At 42.1% G+C, this 21,545-nt stretch overlaps 1 protein-coding gene across 1 annotated transcript in view; it reads left to right on the top strand.

The window, feature by feature from the left end:
- Positions 1-342: 342 nt before the first annotated feature.
- Positions 343-21,545, top strand: part of VAV3 (vav guanine nucleotide exchange factor 3) — a 352,065-nt gene continuing 330,862 nt past the window's right edge. Inside the window, exon 1 of the mRNA XM_021690322.1 lies at positions 343-572. Coding sequence (XP_021545997.1) covers positions 369-572 — 204 coding nt within the window. The 5' untranslated portion in view covers positions 343-368. The remainder of the gene's footprint in view (positions 573-21,545) is intronic.

Raw genomic sequence — 21,545 nt, 5'->3', positions numbered from 1 at the left:
CGCGCCTCTGGGGACTCGCAGACGGCAGCGAGACCGGCCGGCGCGCTGGGCATGCTCAGTCGCCGGGCGCCGGGCTCGCGAGTCGGAAGCCTGTGCGCCGCCGCCGCCGAGCCGGCCGGGGCGCACGGAGAGCGCGCGGGACTCGCTGCAGCGGCGGCCGGGCGGCGGAGGAGGAGGAGCCGGGCCGGGACAGGACCCGAGCCCCGCGCGGAGCCCCCGAACCGCCGGCCGCGGCGCCCGCTCCCCCGCACCCCAGCAGGGCAGGGGCCGGCCGCGGCTGGCGTCGGCGGGGCGTGGAGGAACCGCGGCGGCGGCAGCCGCATCCTCGCCGCCTTTCCCGGCCGGGCCGCGTCCCGGAGCCGTCGGGCATGGAGCCGTGGAAGCAGTGCGCGCAGTGGCTCATCCACTGCAAGGTGCTGCCCGCCAACCACCGGGTGACCTGGGACTCGGCGCAGGTGTTCGACCTGGCGCAGACCCTCCGCGATGGAGTCCTGCTCTGCCAGCTACTCAACAATCTCCGGGCGCACTCCATCAACCTGAAGGAGATCAACCTGAGGCCGCAGATGTCCCAGGTAAGGGAGCCGGCGCGGGCGCCTCCGTCTCCAGCCGGCATCTCCCATTAATCATCCGGCTAATTTCTTTGTGTAAATGCAAACATCTAGGTGCGCTCAGCTTGCCCTGCCTCCCAGCCTTCTGCTTTGGGGACCGCTTCGGCTTTTCATACCTTGGCTTGAAATGGTTTAGGTGGTTTAGGTCTTTAGCAGAATGTTGAAGTCCTGCGTCCGGAGATGGTATGAGGGTTTCGTAAAGGCTTTCTGTGAGGCGGGAAAAAAACAAAAAAACTAAAACTGTCTTAGGGTGCCCTTCACCTACTTTTGTGCGTTTGTGTGTGTGTAGGGCAACAAAAGGAATCTGATCCAGCTCTTTTACAATAACAATGGTGAGGGATAAACGGAGATGATGGGGTGATTTTGCTTTTAGTCTGTTCTTTTGCTTTGCGTTTCGTCCCCATGTTTTCTTGAAAGAGGAACCGTGACATAAATGATGACTCTAGGAAGTGGAGGGCGTTCCGGTACCGTTATCTGTACAGGAATGCCACTGGTCAAAGGGAGGAAAAGGGAGCACCATGCAGCGGTTGTCCCCGAAAGCCCCTCGAGCTTGTGGCCAGCTGCCGAGCTAGGGTGTGTTTACAGCTCTTCTTAAGCTATGTGAGAAGGAGGGAGTCCAACCTCTCTCAGCAGCGACAGGAAACAAGAAGTTTCGCTAGAGATTGTGCTTTCCTTCATTCAGGGCTTGCTCAGGTGGTGTGGTGACCTCTTGGCTCCTGTAGCCTTGCCTGGAGGTGCCTCTTCGAGGGGTTACAAAAACAAAAACCCAGCAATTCTGGAAGGCTGTGTGCATCCTAGAGTCAACTCAGAAGTCACGGCTCAGAGGAATAGTAGTTTCGTGGTCCTGCCGGAAAGTTTCCACTCAGAAAGATCTTAAACACCAGTCAGCACATCTATTTTCTTTTTGTAATATTAAAAAATCACTTTCAACTTAAAAGGGAGGAGGGGTTCCCTCCAAGACCTATTTTATCATTAATCCTGAATGTTAGAGCCTCAACTACTTGGCAGCCTTTTACAATGGAACTGACTTCATAAAATTGAATAATTAAAGTTAGAGCACACACATTCATCTCTTCTTCATGTCAGTGTTTCACCAGGGTCCCTCTGCACCCCAAATCCTGCATCCCTTGCCTAGCCTATCTGCTTTCAGTCAGCTGGTCAGCAGTCCCCCAGATAGAACGGGCTTGTAAGTGGTGAGAACTATATGATTTTAGAAGTGAGGTAAATTATTTCATACTTTCCCATAATCCTGGGTAATGAGTGCCAAATCTGTGGACCTGTTCAGAGTTGTCTCAATTCTGGAGATCCTGTTAAGGGTTTTTTTTTTTTTTTTTTTTTTAAATTTTATTTGCGAGAGAGAGAAACAGAGCACAAGCAGGTGGAGAAGGAGAGGGAGAAGCAGACTCCCCACTAAGCGGGGAGCCAGAAGACGTGGGACTTGATCCCAGAACCCTGGGATCATGACCTGAGCTGAAGGCAGACACTTAACTGAGCCAGCCAGGTGCCCCCTGTTAAGGGGTTTAACAGACATTTCCATTAAGCTGGAAGCTGCTGTTCTGAGCAAAGTTCTGTAGGGAGCTGCAGTTGGTTGTGAGTTTACAGATCACCATTTTCCACCTGGCCTATAGCCTCAGGAGGCAGTGTGGATCAGGATGCTTTGGCCCTCCATCAGGGAATACAGTATTGTGTGCACTTCCTGAAACTTCAGTTTCCTGGAACCCTCAGGGGTTGTTCAATAAGTTGTTCTCAATAATCAATTTTTCTGGACAGCTGAGGATCTTCCTCTTTTATTCTTCTAACCTTTATTTGAATGTTAACAGTGGATGAGAATCTTTTCAAACGTGTTTGTGCTCTTTGTTGAATATAGCCAATGTAATTTAGTCTTTGATCACTGAGGAGCATCATTATAAGCATCATTAATGAAAATGGAGCACATATGATGCTCTAAGAACTCGATTCCCTGCTGGGGTACTGCAATGAACACATCAGGATCCTTACCCTAAAGGAATTATTACACTGTGCTATCAGATAAGCCACTAGCTTATAAGGAGATAAACAGCTGAATGACTTTCCTTGGGCTATTTTGCTTTTGGAATCTTAAGCCTGTCCAGTCCTGAGATTTCTGGTTCCAAATTCAATGCTTTTTTTCTCTGTAATGTACTGTGAGTGAGGGCTTCTCGCAAAAGTGAACCCCTGAAGGCTAGTACCTGAATGATTATGGCTGTCTTTGCTTCTTTCTTGGTTCTTGACCACATTGCAGAGAAAGGTTGCTGAACAACTGAGTGCTAGACAGATGAGTTATACAGATCGTCACTAAATCCTTAAATGACACTTATTAATGATTTCATTAAGGTGACCTATTTAACATGCCTACAGTGCCCAGCACTTAATAGGTGTTCACTATTAGTAAAATTAAAACATTTTTTTCCTGCTGTCATATTAAGAGTAATAGGTTGCAGTCAAAATTTTGAAATAATCACAAGGTCTGTAAACCCCTTTGGGCTGACATCTCTATTTCTGCATCTAACTACTCCCGTCTTTCTAGCTGCTTCTGGTTAAAGACTCCTACCCCATCAGCAATATTCATATTATATAGTGAATAACCTAGTAACCTAGTGAAATCCTGACATGCATCCCAGCAGACTTTATTCTTCTGATTTTTGAGATGTCATTACTACTACTTGTGGCTTTTGCTGTTTCTAGTATCTGAGTCATTCTGTCCAGCTGATTTAGGTTCTATGGAAGATATTAATTTGAATTTCCTTATAGCACATGATCTTCTAGGCCAGGAAATAACTAGAAGGTTTCACTTCAGAGTTTTTGGCATTTGAGACTGTGATGAACAGAAATTGACAAAGGAAATTTTAGTTTGTTGGTGTTTTGTTTATTGGCTTTTTAATTATCCTGTAAGAGGCTATAAAATGACTAGCCTCTTTTAATAAGAGTGTTTATCTCCAATGAGTGTGATGTCTTCCATTTTCTTAATGTTCACCTTCCACCTTGTTTGCATTAAAAAAAACCAAAACTCAAAACATTGCAAATAATTGCTAAATTACAGGTTTAAATCTTGAGGTTTTAAGTTAATTATCCTTCAAAAGAGGATTACAAATGGGATCCCAGTCTCATATTGTTCTTCCTGGCTGTGAATATCAGCCTCTTTTTAGTCTTGCTACGTTGGTAAAAGGATCATCTTCAGAAGTAAGTACTTTTTTTATGGGGCACTTGGGTGGCTCAGTTGGTTAAGCTTCTGTCTGCCTTTGGCTCAGGTCATGATTCCAGTGTCCTGGAATTGAGCCCCATGTTGGGGCTCCCTTATCAGAGATTCTGCTTCTCCCTCTGCCCCTCCACACCTCTAACCCCCCCCATGCTCGCTCTCAAATAAATCAAATCTTTAAAAGATTTAAAAGAAGTACTTCTTTTAAAACCCTGATTTAGAATTTGTTTAAAATGAATTAAAGAGGTAGACATTAATCAGTAGTCACCCATTTCACCTGTTCCTTTTATAAAGAATAAATCTAGATGAGTCATGAAAGTCCAAGAAATTTGGCATCTGGATTTATTTTTCATCTGAAAGGGTGTTCTAGCTAGGATAAAAAGCACATAAACAGTTCTGGGAGAGAAGAGCCTATCTGTGATAGTTGTATCGGGGGTGCATTGTGGAAGGGCATGGGTTGTAGCCTTGATGTCATTTTTAGTGGTTAAGAAGGTCTCCGTGAATGCCTATAACCAACCGTAGATCTATCAATGAGATTATCTTAATCTTACTATTTGGAAATGGAAAATTTTTCTTTATGTCCTGGGATGAGAGTAATACACCTTATGAATTTACTGACCACTGTGTATGGTATAGGTAAACTTTGAATTGTCTTAAAGTGAATTCAGGCTTTCAGGGTTCTTTCAACAAATATCTGGCTCTGTGTGCCAGGCACTGTTGTAGATACTGGCTTGGAGCAATAAACAAAGGCAACAAAATTCCTGCCCTAAAAGAATTTATATTTTAGTGGGGGAGATGGACAATAAAGAAATGACTACATGTATATGTCCTATGAAGAGATTTCAACCCAGTAAGGGACTAGAGCAAAATGTGATTCGATTTCATAGAAGGTAGTCAAGAAGGGCTTCTCTGAGGATGTGACAATTGAGCAGGGACCTGAAGAGGGTAAGGGAATGCAGGAATATGGATGTTTGAAAGAGTATTGCTGGCAGAGGGAGTACCAAGTACAAAGGTCCTGAGGCCAATTAAATGATGGGTATCCTGGAGGAATAGCAAAGCCTTTGTGGCTGGAGGAGAGTGAGTGTGGGCAAGAGTGGTCATGATGAGGTCAGAGAGAAAATGGCAGCCAGATTTTTAAGACTAATGTGTCCTTGTAAGGACTTGGACTTTCCACTCTGAGTGAAATGGGAAGTCCCCTGACCTGACTTACCTTCTCAACAGGGTCACTCTGGCTGTGTGCCGAGAGTAGACTGTAGAACAGCAAGAATGGAAACAGGCTAATACAGTCACCCCAGCAAGAGATGATGGCCGTTCTGGCCAGAGTGATAGCAGGGCAGATGGTGAGAAATAGTTCAGTTCTGCATATGTTTTGAAGGGAGAGTCAGCAGGAGTTTATTGATGGAGCCAGATTAGGTATATGGGAAGAGAGGAGCCAGATTAGGTATATGGGAAGAGAGGAGCCAAGAGTGACTCCAAAATTTTGGCCTGAGAAATTGGAAAGACGGAGTTGCCCTCATTGAGATGAGGAAAACTGGAGCAAGGATAGCTTTCGGCAGATGTCTGAAGGGGGCAGGGAGGTCTGGAGCCAGTTATGTTTGAAACGCCCTGTAGACATCTAGGTGGAGATGCTGAGCAGGCAGTGGTGAAGTTGGGGATATAGATGTGAATTTTGGAGTCCGCAGGGTATAGGTGGTATGTAAAATCATGAGACAGGATGATATCACGTAGGGAGTAGTGTAGAAAGAAAAGATCAAAGGAGTGAGCCATTGGGCCTGCCCACATGCCAAGGGTAGAAGGATGAGAACCTATAAAGGAGCTGAGAGGAAATAGCCATGAGGCAGGAGGGAAATCATCGGAGTGTGGCTTCAGGAGACCAAGTGAATAAAGTGTTCCTGGGAGATACAGTGAGCGGACATGTCAGATGCTGCTGATAGATCTAGTAAGACAAGGATGGAGGATGGACTGTCAAAAATGAAATTTTTTGGCGATTTGACAAACAGATTTGGTGTGTGATGGGCAAACACCCCATTGGAGAAGAGCAGGTAGGAGGAGAGGATCAATACCGAGAGCTATACAAGTATCCTTCTCTTTTCTTTTCCAGTAACCACCACCACAGCAACAATACTCCCAGAGATCTAGAGGATTGTTTTCTTATCCAATAGAATTTTAATTTTATACTTATTAAAAGAGCTTTTAGTTTTAGACATATTTTATCATATGGCAGTCTTGTATATGTATGTGTGGAAAAAACAAGTATGTGTATAAGAAAATACAAAATAAATTTAATGTGTTCCTAAAACTTTTCACTCAGATTGCCCCTCTTCTGATGCCGTTTCCTCTGTCATTGATTTCCATGTTTTTGACTCTGAGCAGCAAGTGTTGGTGATGCAGCAGTTCTAAAAGAGTATATCACTATTATCTCCAGGATTTCCTTCCAAGCTACTAACACGAAGTTGGGCTTTGATGCTGTTACTACTTTGTCAAAAAAAGGTTGAAAAAAATGGGAGAACTTTATTTTAATTATACATAACTGAACATGGTTTTTAAAGCTATGATTATATTAGTTTTAGCCTTAAGGTGGGTGTTCCAATACATGTCTGCACTCCCTGCCCCCCAAACAAGGTGGTGGTGTGTGAAAATGACTGGGTTATACTGCAGGGAGGTGAAAAGGCAGTCATTGTCCAAAAAGAGTGGTGTGCACAGTTAGTTTTAGTTCAAAATAATGTCACTATCCAGTCTTCTCAGAAGTTAGTAACCTCTTAGCCATTTGTGAGATTATTCTCTTGGATAATCTGTCAGCATAATGTTAAACTTCATACCAATTGAGATCTTTTCATGTAAAGGAGTTAAGTCCTATTAAGGCATCTTAAGCACTTGTTCTGTAGGCATACTTGATGGCTTAACCTGGACTCTCCAGGAACCAGAGCCTGGGATAAAGGGTAAAGTGCTGAGACATTATTGGTGAGGTGCAGTCCCATGGCTGCCAGGGTGAGGGAAATGGGAAAGTGTGTGTGTGTGTGTGTTTTGTTGATGGGGGAAAATTATATCATGTTTGTAATGCAGACAGGTTTGATTCAGTATGGATACCAATTTCCTAACTTTCAAATACAATAGACCCTTTTCAAAATTAATTTTCTTAAACTCTCTATGGCATTTGACATGGCCTTTTCTGTTCCTTCTGAAATTCTCCCTTGATTCCTACTACAGTACACATTCCTCATTCTCTCATTGCTTTTACTATCCCTTCCTGTTTCCTTTGCTGGTTTCTCTTTAAACATTCCATAGAAATTTGAATTGCCTCCTTCATTGTCTTTGTTCGTATTCTCTTTCCTGTGTCTTCTCATGTCACTGTAACGTTACCTGCTTTTCATACCTCGATGGATCCCAAATTCGTACCGATAGCCTATACCTGCCTGTTTGGCACCTCCGCCTCTATTGGTGCCATCATTTCATGGATGGAGTGGTGAAAATCACATGATCAGACTTCATTGTGCAAAGCCCTCCCCCTGCCCAAAAGCAGAGGGAAGGATGAGCTTGAGGGCAGAGCTGGGCGTGAGCAAACCTGCTGCTGAAGTTCAGTCAGGGGAGGAGGCAGTCAGTGAATGCCATGCCAGAGAAAGGGGTGGGACAGGAAGGATAGAGAAGGACAAAAAGATGGATGTGATGGAGAGTTGGAACGGACAAGGCTTTGGGGCCTCTTCAGTGCAGTGAGAGCCAGGAGTATCTAGAATGAGCCTGTGTTTCAGGCTTGGGTGATGGGGGCACTTGGAAGGGGAGGCAGTACAGAGGAGGTGCAGATTTCAGAGGGAAAGGGAGCACCTTCAGTTTTAGCTGTGGAGTTTGAAGCTATTAGTAGTTACCCTCCATATTCTCAGTGTCAAGCATCTTGTTCGCTTATTATTTTCTTTCTGGCTCATTCTAATACCTGAACTCCAACAATCTTTTGAACTCTTGGTCCTACCACCTCTTCACTGCCTTCATGTCTTCACTTCCTTCCTCCTTAGCTTAAATACTGCAGTCATGATAATTTAGCTCCTCTTGATTTGTGAAATTCATTTGAATAAAGTGCAATGCTCCGCTTACTCCTGCCTGCAACTTGGCTGCTGGGTCTGATGGAGGAAAACCTAGGACACTCAGACTATTCTCACTTTGAATTCATGATCCCTAACCTCAGTGGGCACTCTAGGCTACCCAGCCATCTGATTCCATTTCTCGAGACCAGATGTTCTCAAAGTGTGGTCTGGGGACTCCTGGCAGAGGTCCAGAGATAGATACCTTTAGGAGTTCCATAAGGCCAAAAATCTTTTTTTTAAAATAATTAAGACATTATTTGCCTTTTCTTTAATTTTCTCACAAGTGTGTAGTGGAGTTTTCTCAAGGCTGCATGATCCTGCTGATGTCATTGCTGTGATGGACCATGGATTATGTGCTTGTAGGTAGATTAAAGATTTCTCAGTTGAGACTACTATTTTGTTAAATGTTGATAGATCTAACCCCCATGAACATAAGCTGCTGGGGTTCTCAATAATTATTTTTTTCTTAATTATTTTAAGAGCGTAACAAGATCCTGAGACCAAAAGGTTTGAGAACTGCCCATTTACTTTCTGACTCTCCCAGATGACTACTTGTATCTTTTCTTTTTTTAAGTTGTAGTTGACACACAATGTTGCATTAGTTTCAGGTGTATAACAGTAATTGGACAAGTCTATACATTATGCTATGCTCACAAGTGTAGCTACGATCTGTCACTATACAACATTATTACAGTGCCATTGATTATATTCCCTGTACTGTACCTTTCATCTCATCCCTGTGACTTATTCCATAAGTGCCAGACCGTATCTCCCACTGCCCTTCACCCATTTTGCCCATCCTCCCAGCTTCCTGGTACCTTTTCTTGTTAAATCTCATTCACCTTTGTCTCCGTTCTTTCCTCTCATCTGGTTGACCTTGCTTCCTATTCTGCTGAGAAAACACAATCAGGAGAGCTTCCTCAAATTCTCACCTTCTTGCATCTGTGCCCATAGACGATGCTTTCTCTCCTGTTCTATGGGTGGATTATCAGTGCTCCTAGTGAAGGCCAGTCCCTTTGTCACTCTGTCCGCATGCTTTCCTGCATCATCTGTTTTCTTCTGGATCTTACCATTTGAATGCACAAATGCTGTTAGTTCCCTCATTTGATTCAGGATGTATTTTCAAGGTAGAGCCACAAAGGCTTGCTTGAACATTGGGTGTGATGGAGAGTGAGGATTCCTAAGGGTTACCTGAAATGCTGGAGCAAGTGGCCAGTCAACCTCCTTATAACTGTTCAGTGGTTCCTTATGGACAGTGGGATAAAATCCAGATTCCTTTGTAAGCATACAAGGACCTGTTGTCTAGTTGGCTAGGGGTGTCTGCTCCACCTCTCAAAGCTTTCTTTCACTCTGTGCTCCTGAACTTTTTGTGGCTTCTCAAATGAACTGTGCTGTTAAATGTCCATGTTATTGCATGTGCCCATTTCTGTGCTTGAAATGCCTTTATCTGTGTGATTGAAGAGTCCATTCAAGAGTCACCCTGGCTGAAACTATGGAAAGAGCCTAGATGTCCACTGACAGATGAATGGATAAGGAAGATGTGGTATGTGTATGTATATATGTGTGTGTGTGTGTGTGGAATATTACACAGCCATCAAAAAATTGAAATCTTGTCATTTGCAATGATGTGGATGGAACTAGAGGGTATTACGCTAAGCGAAATAAGTCAATCAGGGAAAGACAATTATCATATGATCTCACTGATAGGTAGAATTTAAGAAACAAGGCCAAGAATCATAGGGGAAGAGAGGAAAAAATGAAATGAAACCAGAGAGGGAGACAAACCCTAAGAGACTCTTAACCTCAGGAAACAAAGAGGGTTGCTGGAGTGGTGGGGGGCGGGAGGGATGGGGTGGCTGGGTGATGGACATTGGGGAGGGTATGTGCTATGGTGAGTGCTGTGAATTGTGTAAATGTTGAATCACAGACCTGTACCTCTGAAACAAATAATACATCATATGTTAATAAAAAAAAGTCACCCTGGCTGATAACTTACTACCTTGTGCCACACCGTGTAGTGTACATAGGCAGAGCACATTCTTTGCACTGTTTTCGCAATACTTTGTGTCCCTTCCAGGCTGTGACTTGCTTGAGGCTGCCATAGGCTTGTTTATTTATATACATCTCTAGAAATTGACACCAAGACTCATACATAATCAGAAACTAAATTCATGGATGGATGGGAAATGATGACTTTGTTTACTACCTTTTCAAACATCTCTATAGATTTTAATAAGATGTACTTGGCACTATCATTAAAAATCAAACATCTGTTGATTGGGTGGCATGAATAATAGATATTACTTTACCACTTAACCACCTGAGTGACTATCAGAAAGTGTCTAGAACCGTTTGTTGTTCTTCCTTTTATCTAAAATAGGCATAATAAAAGGACCTACCCCTTAGGGTGGCTGTGAGGACTGAAGGAATGAATTAGCTCTGCGATTGGCACGTAACAAATACTCAAGTGTTAATGATTTTTACTGTGATGGTTACTACTGCAGAAACAAGGTGGAGGGTTAACACTTTCCATTAATTTTCCTTGTCACACTTCCATGAAACAGTCACTGTTAGTTATCCTCATGTGATAGCTACTCTCCAAGGCTAAGAAGAGTCTAGGATTTGTATTAACAAGTAGTTCAGGGTGGAGCCAAGATTAGAATTAGAATGTTTAAAGCAAACGGAGTTTCTTCAGCAAGGCTTTTGGCACATCTGAATGTGAATTGTGAATTTTTTTCCCCCTATTGTATTTGTTCTCTTATAGCCTTTGCTTTAGAGGAATGTTCTCAGATTGGTTTTGTGGTTATCACTAATCCTCCATACTAGTTACTGAGTAATAATTTTGGTTTCAGGGTATTGAATGTATCAACTGGATTATTTTATACACATTTATCTTATGCAGTGTAAAATGGGAGATAGACCTCTGATAGGTTTATGATGGGGAAAGGAAATAAAATCAGGTAGAAAAACTGAGGAAAGTTAATGAGAGAGCAAGAGAATAAGAGTAGCTGGTCCTTTTTGGCCTTTTAATACTGTGTCTGGTAACACCTGGTCCTGAGTGCATGGTTTTTTTATGCTCTATTCCCTAGTGGGGTCAGGAGTGCCTACATTTCTCTGGGTAGCAGGAACATCATTGTTGTAAATAGCAGGCTTTCAAATGGTTTTTTTTTTTTTTTCCCTTTCTGTATTATAGTAATTCTTCTTGTAAATGCATGGACACCTATTATTTAGAATGTTATTTAGAATATTATACCCCCCGCCCCATTAACATAGATCCTGCATTGTGTGAAGGGCAGTCACAAGTTTGCATTTTGCCTTTCCCCGGTCTTAAGCATTTAGTGGACAGAACCACGAACAGCAAAGAAGTAGATACTTTTGATTTTCATAGAAAATGATTTTAGAATTTTGTGCCGCTATCTGAATGTGCTTTCAAAATATGTGTTGCAAGAATTGTAGTCAGCCTTTGAATTGCTTGCTTAACAGGAAGCCAGCAGGATATGCTGCTCACATGGGAGTTCTCTAAAGGGTCAATTAATATGGAATAGTCAATGAAACACTTGATACTCACCTTCCATGATTTTCAAAGTACTTGTCTTAAAATAGATCAGTAACAGCTGGCTTGAATAAACAAGCATCTTGCCTCTGTGCCCACTAATGTCAGCAGCCTTTTCCTGGGAGCATAGGGCAATATGGTTTAATGAAAAGGCTTCAGGCCAGGAGTCCGGGGACCTGTGAGGTGCAGCTCTGTCTCTGACATGTGACGTTACCAAATAGCTGCTTCTCTTTGTCTCTGTCTTCCACACTTACAGCAAACACTGACATAGCAGTAATATGCTGAATAGCAGCTAAAATTTTTTATGCATATTTAGAGCTCATTAAGAAGGCATTATGGTTTCATGGAGAGAGCTTTGGGACAAGACAGAGATGTTTGAATCCCAGCTCTGGCACAGAACTTGATGACTTTGGGAAAATTATTTTACTTGTTGAGTCTCCCATTTCCTCATAGGCAAGAGATCGTAAAACCTACTTTGCAGGACTGTGATGAGAATTAAATAATTTTTGTAAAACACTTGGGGCATAGTAGGCACTCAGCAAGATTTTATTTCCTTCCTCCTCTCCCACATCCTTGATTCTCCTGAGTCTCAGAGCCAGGAAGAACAAGATCTTATCACTGCTCCACAGAGAAGGAAATGGAGGTGTGCACTGGCTGAAGGACTTTGCTCAAGGTCACACAGACAGGAAGTGGTGAAGACAGGACTTGAGTCCAATTGTCCTAATTCCAAATGCTGTGAAGTTTATCATTCCTGCTACCAAGCTGAGTGCTTAGATGGTGACTTGCGTGAGGAAATGCCTGGGAACATGTTCGGGAAACCAGGCCTGCCCTGCAAGTGCAAAGTGACATTGTATTACCTTACACTGAAGTTTACTGTATTTCAGCTAGAAATGTCTAAACTCATGAAACCAGTTTTCACCTTCTTGAGAGTCTGATGATCTAGTTCATGGATTATTTGCGTTTTGGTAATTTCCTAGCTCTTCTGCTTTCTGTTTGGTTCTGTTTTTACGGGAATTTGTGCATATGAGTTCGTTGATTAAGCCATCAATTTTCTACTAAATATTAGGTTTTGTAGTGGATACTGAGGATTCTAAAGGTAAATAAAACTCGGTCCTTGGTCCAGTGTGGCTTTTAGTCTACACAGCATGGATTTTACTTCAGGCATGCCTTTATAAAACCAAGGTAGGGGGGAAGGGAGACCATAATTAGAGTGAATGAGCATGGCAAATGTTTGGTAGGGGGTAATGCATTTTTGGGTGCATTGATAATTTTGCTTATGTGCAGGGTATGATGTGTGAATGTGTGTGCCTGGCTCAAGGTATTTCTGTCCTTCCCATAGACATTTGTCTAGAATCTCCTATGTGCAGGATACTGGAGTCCTCAAGATAAATTATAGGAACTTTCTGTTTTTGTGGGGCCAGGAGAAAGCAGATTTGACCTCAGTCAGCTTTTTGCAAGAATACAGAAAGGAAGTAAGTCATTGGATGCCACAAGGCAGGTGCAAAAGTGCACGCAGCTGGGTGAGCGAGATGAGACCAGAAAGAGACATGAGTGGTTACAGGAGAGGAAGAAGGCTTGAGAAAGAAACTGGGCGGGGAGAGTGTGTGTGAGATGAAGAATGTGCAAAGACACTCAGACCTCAGTGATGTCCCCAGCAGGACGGTTATTCTGAGCGGTGATGAAATATCCTCCATAACATTAAGACTGGAATATGGCCGCACCAATTGCATTTGGTGTGAAGATGTTCTAGGACTTTGGTGCATAGCCTGCAATATCAGATGATGGCCCTTTCTCTTGAATATGTTAAATGCTGAGGGAGCAGAGACCGTATAGAGAGATTCAGCTACATAATGGGCATCTACAGAAGTGTCCAAAGCCTGCTCTCTTTCTGCCTCTAACCTCCTGACTTGCCAACTCCCTTCCTCACACCTACCTAACCGTTCATTATTCTCCCTGTGCTCTTTGTTGACTGATACCTCTTCCTTCCTTGGTCCATTCTTTCTTGGCTGCATACTCCTGAGTCCTGCCCGAATGTGTGGTCAGACTTTCCACATTCATCCCCAGTTCCCTTCACCTTCTGTGACATCAGCTGGGCCAGTCACCCCTGCCCTGCCTTGCCCTCCTCACAGGCTTTCCTGCTCTTGCTTCCAAGCCGAGAGGGCTGTTGGAGAAGCTGCTCACCAGCCTGTGTGTACTGCCCAGCTTCACTGCAGCTGGCCCTGGTGCTCATGACCTCTCGGCCGTGCCTCTTGTCGCCCTCTTGGCTTCTTATTCCCCTAGTCAGACTCTAGCTGTCTAAATCTCAGACACTGAGTCCCCAACTTTCCCTCCATCCCTGCAGGTTCACTTGGTTTTTATCGTTACCACCCGGTCCTCCTGAGTCTTGTCCTCCATTTGTCCCAACCACCCCCCAACTGGTGACCCCTGTTACTGTTACTAGGAGTAGCAGCTGTCCCAAACTTTCCAAGTTACATTTATGCACACATTTTTGCTGCCTTCCTGGGGGAGAGTTTTGGGTCTTGAAGAGAATATTTAATTAGAAGCCCAGAGAGGACCAGGGGTTATGAAAACTTTGATTCTGGGGAAATTGGACACTATATACACTAGAGGTGCTCTTTTTGGTTTTGTGGTCTCCAGAGGCCAGTGGTGTGCTTGAGTGAACATCCACCGATGAACCAGAAACTCAAGTCACCTTTTTCAGGTTGCCTGTCTCCTTTTGCAGCCAGCTTACAGCATCTGTTTTTCGCAAGCTTTTTTTTGGGGGGGTGGGGGTGGGTAATGTCATTCAGTTAAGACAACTTTTCCTTAATTATGTATGCTGTGCCTGGCAGAGAAAGGATAATTCTCAGTGATACTCCAAAATGTAGATTTGGCAGAAAATTATTAAATTCCCTGGCATTTGACCTTCAAATATGAAAAAGCATTTGTTGGCTAAAGGAAGTTAGTAAGCTTAGGCCACAGTCAGCCGCACAAGAAATGCTTGAGTTGAGATTATTTATGATGACGGCGTACTTGAAAATAGAACCTTGTGTTTTCCCATAAACTGTACTTGGGGGTTCAGTAGAATTTATCCTCAGTGAGGAGGAAGCAGGAAATCTCTGGAGTTCAGAATGAGCACTAACATGAAAGATCTGGGTGCTTCCAGAGACCCCATTTAAGGAGAGAATGTGTCATAATTGTTGTTAACATCAGTTTCATTCCTGTAAATAAATAAAATGATAAAAGCTGGACTCTTGGGAGTATTTATGTGGTGGCTTTGATAGTTAAATCCTTATTGAATTCTCAATCTTGATATATAGTTCCATTTAGTGACCTTAGCGAAGAGTAATGAGAAATTTGGTAAAGGATCTGATTTTTTCCCTTCCATGTTTAATAAGTGGTTCACCAGTTTCAGTGATGCATATAAATTAATTTCACCTACCTAGCTAGCCCTAAGCTATTTGGCAAGCTTGCCCATTTGGCAGTTACCTTGCTGTGTTTTATGTAAAATAAGCTAAATGAAGAAATGCATTTAATAATAGTAAAATAATACCCTCGTCTCTCTAAAGAAGAGGTAAAATAGATTTCTTATATTCTGTGTAAATGCAATAAGCTAAACTTCATTTACACTAACCATCAGAGAGTTCCTAGATTCTGACTTAAAACCTAAGGACATTTCATTTACACACTATTCTCATAAACTCATGAGGCAACATTGTGTAGTTGAAAGCACCTGGGCCTTGAATACATCAACCTGGCTTTGGATCCTAGCTATGCCACTTATAATCTTGGGCACCTTGGGCACTCTGATCTTGTGTTTCCACATTTATAAAATATCTGTTGGCAACGTTGTAGGGATGAAATTAACTGCAGTAATGCACATTCCGTATTTGGCACTTAGTAGGTACTCATTTATTGAGTGTTTCTTAAGCCTGTTTTTTAAATCCAGGGAGATTACAGGTTGCAAGTTAAAATGAGAAAGAGGGACAGCTGAAAGTTAAATTGACAGTAGTTAAAAAAAACAAACCCTATAAACCATGGACTCAAAAGCTCAAAAACCATATTAATCTTGGACTGTGGAGAAATGCTGCCAAACTGATCCAACATACTGCACTGGGCTCTAGGGAAGGATCGTCCTCTTTGAATGGACCAGTATAGCAACTGATTGTATTGTTCAAAGAGTTATACAATTCTGGAGCTGGAAAATTACCTTAGAGGTAATTTTAGCTCAGCTCCTTGGTTTTAAAAATGGGCAGTCTGAGCCCTCATTATGCAGTGATTTGCCCAAGGTTACTTGGTTTCCTGAGTAACAGTGCATTACTTTTCTTAGACAAAATACTTAAGACCCAAATCCTTAAGAGAAGTTTAAATCCTATTAATCCTTAAAAACAAAAACAACAAAATATTTGGGAAGATTGGAAAATAGAGTTCAGAATTTCTCCTGTGAAGTACTTATTATAAAGGCCTTACTCTCTTCAGCTCTCTCCTTTACTCTCTACCTCCCTCTATCCATCCATCCCTTGGATACAGTAGTGTAGGGAAATCTGTGGGAATAGGGTTACAAAGTGTCAGATTTTGGAGCTCAGAAAGTCCTGGAAAAATTGACAAAGCATTGAAAAATGATTACAGTGGACTCTTGAACAACATAGGGCTTAGGGCTACTGACCCCCCTGTCCAGTTGAAAATCTGTGTATAACTTGTGACTTCCCAGAAACTTAACTGCTAATAGCTTGCTGTTAATCAGAAGCCCTACTAATAACAGTTGATTAACATATTTTGTATATGCATTATACTGTATTCTTAAAGTAAGCTAGAGGAAAAAAATGTTAAGAAAATCAGAAGGAAAATAAAGTCCTGTACATATATGTATTTAAAAAATCTGCCTACAAATGGACCCATGTAGTTCAAACCTGTGTTGTTCAAGGGTCAATTATAAAAACATCTGTGAAATGAGAGATCTGTTGCCTAAAGGAGTAAACCTCCACCATCCAGAAACTTAGCCACCCAGAATTACTTGGTTCCTAAGATAGCTGAGGTTTAGCTGTTTTAAGCCAGATAACAGTGTTTCAGATTCCCAAGTAACACCAAAACCTATGTTATTTCTCCAAAAATCATGAGTTCCATAAAATTGTGGACCGTTTGTTCTTCAGCTTTGTTTTTAATCTTAGTACCTGGCATAGATGGAGAGCTCCTATGAATGAATGACTATTGAATGAATTCCTACCACCAACTGTAATACTGGTTGAACGAGAATGCCAGATTTTATGTTCCTCATCTTAATCACAGGATGCAAAAACAATTCATACTTTGCCAGTTTTCTTGTAACAGCAGGCGGCATGGTATATTGAAAGAATGTGGACTTGAGCACCAGACCAACCTGAGATCAAATCTCATCCCGCTAGATGAGCACTTGCGGGCAAATCCCTTAGTCTCTCAGCATCTTAGTTTCCTTGCTTGTGAAGTAGGGATAATTCTTCCTGCATAGTGTTGTGGAGAGCAAGTGAGCTCAGAGAGGCAAAATGTCTAGCATAGCCCTGGGGGGCATGGTAGGCACTTGGTGATAACTGGGACACTTTCCTTCTCCCAACTCCTCTAATCTTTCCATGATATAGGGCTTTTCCCATCAGTCCTTTTGGAATAACATCCTGTTGATCTTTGGCAAGTTTTCTCTTCTGTTGTATTTTTTCTGCCAATATTTTATTTAGGCTAATAGAATCTAAAGAATATTATGACTTTAAAAGTGATTTAACTTATATAGTTTTATCTACCTGTTGGTGATTTCATATTTGACAACTGTGATAGAACAAAAGAGAAAACAATCTACCAGTATTTGGGAGACTTACATTCAAATTCTGGCTCTATCACTATTTAGCTTTGTGATCTCTGAGCCTCTGTTGGCTTAGTTTCTCTGAACCTTCATTTTCTCCTTGAACACCAGGGGTTGGCATTGTATACTGACAAGAACATAGGCTTTACAGTTAAAATTCTGGATGTGCTAATAAGCTGTATAATCTAGGGTAGGCTCTTTCACTTCTCTCTGGTCCCTCAGTGGCCTCCTGAGAATAACACTGTCTATACTGTAGTTCGTCATGAGGATTAGATGAGATAATGTATGACAAGTTCCAGCCTCTCAGCTTTGCACATTGTAAACTTTTAATCAGCAAGTGGCGATAACAGTCCTTCCACTAAATACGATTATGGTTAGTATTAGTAATGCTTGTTTCCCTCGAGATTTGAGAGATTCACCAAGGGAGCATAATTATTATAGCTGAAGAATTTTAGGAAAGACTCAGTAATTTTCTCAGGATCATGTAGGAAGTGATAATGGAATAGTATGCAGCTGTGAAAATAATATAGTCCACTTGATATGCTCACTGTTCAGTCACTTGGATTACTTCCAATTCCTTTATAGATAGCATGACTATAAATGTCCTTGTACATATTATTCCCCAACTTTGGATTGTTGCTTTCAACTTTATTTTCCAAAGTGAATCTTCTAGGTCAAAAGTTATAAACATTTTGCAGCTCTTATTAATATGCTGCCTGATGGTTTGCAGAAAAGTATTTCTAATTGACGTAAGAGCAAATTTCTAAAGTTTTGGTATCATTTAGGTTCGATTCTTGTTTACTGGGTGACTTTGAGCAAATTCACTAGATTTGTTTTTCATCTCTAACATGGGATACAAGTAGCCACCTCACAATATGTGTCAAGTACTTAGTTGGTGCAAAGTATTTACTGCTCAGCCTTCACTGTCTGTCTTGAAGCCATCTGTGCTTCCCCCCCCGCCCCATCACTTGGCCCAGTGCCTCCGAATTGTGTATATTCTACTTTATGCCAATGCATTCTCCCAACTGCATCTTCAGTCTTAACATACACCTACCCACCCCCATCATGTGAACCCTTTTATAACTTAGAGTGCTTCCTCATCTCTGGGGGTAAAGAAGGCCTTTTGAGATCTAACCTTGTTGTCCTCTGCAGCTTCAACTCCCTTTTCTCTTGCTCATTCTCCTGCAGTCATGTTGGATATTTTTCCATTCCCAGAATTTGTCATCCTATCTTTTTCCTCTAGACTTGGAGCTTGCCATTTTGTCTGTTTCTTGGTTTTTAAATTCTCCATTTATACAACTCATCATCCTTAGAAATATTTGTTTTAGGGATTGATGTTCCTGCTACACCTAAGCCTCATGATGGCAGAGCCCACTTACATTCATTCACTGCTGAATTCTTGGGGACCAGCACATAGTGCTCGATAAATCTTTGGGAATGTATAAATAAATATAATAGTAATTTATTAGCAATAGGTATATAATAACTTAATAGCAATAAATACAGGAAAGAAGAATTTTAGGTATAATTTGTTAAAAGCCTTTGTGATTTCAAATTACTCTGTGAACTTAAATATCGAAGTGTTTTCCAAAGACTTTTTAAAAACCTAAATATGTTTTGTAATTTAGATCTTGCCTACTTTTTTTTTTTTTTTAGATCTTGCCTATTTTTTTTCTTATATAATCTTCCATATTAATGAGGGCAAGTCTGAAGAGAAGAGGGCAAATATTTGTAGCAAGCAGAGTTTAGCATCAAGTAGTCTTTCATCTTTGCCAACACTCTTCATCCAAGACCTATAATAGCATTACCTGAACCGTCCAGGAGGCTGGGCAGAGAATCATCTTAACCCAAATTGCAGCAGGACTTAATGACGAAGATGAGCATTCCTAAAAGATTAGATTATGCCTGATACATTTCCTGGCCCTTGAGAACTCCAGCCATTTTGGTTTGCATTTATTTTGTGTTACATCGTTAGCCTCTGCAAGTTCAAAACTGTGCTTTGTTCATTCAGAAGGTGAGTTCATTTTTCTACTCATCTATTCAAACAGTTGTTGAACTCTACTGTAGTCAAAGCTCTGATTAGGCAGAGCTTTCCTCACTCAGTAGGAAGAGGAGCATTTATTACTTTGAGTTTTGGGGACTGGGAAGGTTATATGGTCCAGTCCACAGGCACGTGGCTTAGCCAGGCACCGTTGTTGGTGATGGGCATTTGGTCCTTAGCAAGTGCAGGGTGCGCTGATCCTAGCTGGGTTTTGTGGGTGGGCTGAGGCACTTAAACTTTGGGTTCCACTTGGATTGGTGCTGTAGGTGAGGCTGAGGAAGCTGTTGATCTTTTTAGTCATTTGGGGTGGACTAGCATTTGCTGCTTTTATGTGTTTTAGCCAAAGCTGCTGGCCAGGACTTTGTATTGCAAAAGTGAAAATGTTTCGAGACTGCTGTTGTGTGAGGTTCCTCCTTGAAATTGTGTGAATTAGGCCAAGGTAGGAAGTGAGAAATTGGCTTTACCACATTCAGTTAATTTTATTCCAGGCCAAAGGAAGGCCCTGGAGGGATGAATCTTATGTAATTGTGTACTTTCTCTAAGATTTTTATAGACCACCGGTCATACAACCAACCTCAACTGACCCACCACAAGCAGACCAAGAAAGCATCCTCTCTGCAGAGAGACTTGGTCTCAAGGTCAAGCAGCTGAAGGATCAGAGCTATACAGCCTAGGGGGAGAGAAGCATTACTTTAATACTTAAACAGAAGTTCCTCCATACCAAAACATGAATTATGTTTGCTCTGGATCTGTTGATTTCTCTAAGTTCAGGCCATTGGATCCTAGAACTGTGGCTTCACCTATAGAAGAGTTGTAGATTTTATTATGAAAAAATCAAAAGGAATGGGAGCCTCCTTAGTTAAGAAGTATATACTGTGTTCTTGATTTTAGATAGGAAAATGAGTCCATGAAATAATTGTAAATCCAAACATTAAGATGATTACTAAGTAGAGATCAGGTGGTTTTTTTTTTTTTTTTTTTTTTTTTTTCCTTTAAAGGAAATCAAGGAGGAACTAGAGTGGTTTGGAGAATTATTGGCCTTATCAGAAAAGGAGCAGACTGAAAAGACTAAGCCAAGAGAAAGGTTCAGATACATGAGCTATGAAAGGAAAAGGAGATCTTAACCCAGGATGGACAGATATAAAAAGGAAAGGAGATTCACTCTAGTAGTACTATTTAGAAAGGGTAATGAGCTTATAGAAATACAGCAAAAGAGCTGAACTTTTTTCACCAAAAAATCCAGGAGATTGCAAAGTGCCCCTCTAAAGATTTAGCTAGAGCTTGAAGTAGGAATTGCTGGAAACTTGCATCATGTGTATGCATCAAGATTTTGGCCAGTAGAGGTTGAAATGCAAGGGACTTTCTTTTCACTGTAGAGCCTGGCAAGTGTTTACATGTGGCAACTTCTTCTATGTATGAAGTGTTTTTCTGTCCCACTGGCTTGTGGTGATGGTCCTGGGGTGGCAATACCAACCAGTAACAAAATTTGCATTTAAGAGGGAAAGCCCTGAGATATCAACGTAAAATACTGAAGAGTTTATGGAGTTTCAAGGTGATGAATTGCTGTCATTGGCCAAGCAGGTATCACCTGTGCCCTGAAAGCTCGGGCCCAGGTTCATCATGGAGGTAGACTTGCAAGGGGAGGCCTGGGAAAGATGGGGTGCATTCCAGGTTAGGTGATGCCTGGTGGGAATAACGTCCTGGCTGGGATTATCTAACTCGGGAAGCTAGCTGTTCATTTCCACCCAACTATGATCGCTCTGAGGTGGAAGAGAAGGAAGGGGAGCCTCAGTCTTTCTCAAAAGAAATTTGGATTGGCGGAGACAAATTAAATGTGAAGGGTTAAGCCCAACTTCTGGCAAAAGAAAGGTACTGAGGACCTGGTCCTAAAAACGCACAGGAATTGTGTGTCTGGAGTTGTCCATGCAGAGGTGTAGGTCCTCCCATGCCACCAGGGACATGGGCTTCAGGAACAGATCTGGAATCTGCTTGTTCAGAAAGAACAAATGTGAGGACGAAAGGATAGTCTTCCTTTAGAAGGCCGTCCTCGCAGCCCGCAGCAAGTACACAGAAAAGGCGGTTGCAACACATGGTGTGGCCCAAGACTAAAAATTCCTGCTTCTGAAAGATTGTGGAAATGCTGAATCTACTAGGCAGAGTGCACATGCAGCACCTGAGTGCCAGGAACACGGGGCTCAGGGAGGAGCTGGAAGATCGGAAGATTTGAACATGCAGGTGTGGAAAGAAAGA

This window comes from Neomonachus schauinslandi, chromosome 4 (genome assembly GCF_002201575.2).
Source record: "Neomonachus schauinslandi chromosome 4, ASM220157v2, whole genome shotgun sequence".
Lineage (NCBI taxonomy): Eukaryota > Metazoa > Chordata > Mammalia > Carnivora > Phocidae > Neomonachus > Neomonachus schauinslandi.
The sequence above is the reverse complement of the archived record's forward strand: the minus strand, read 5'-3'. Positions and strand labels throughout refer to the sequence as shown.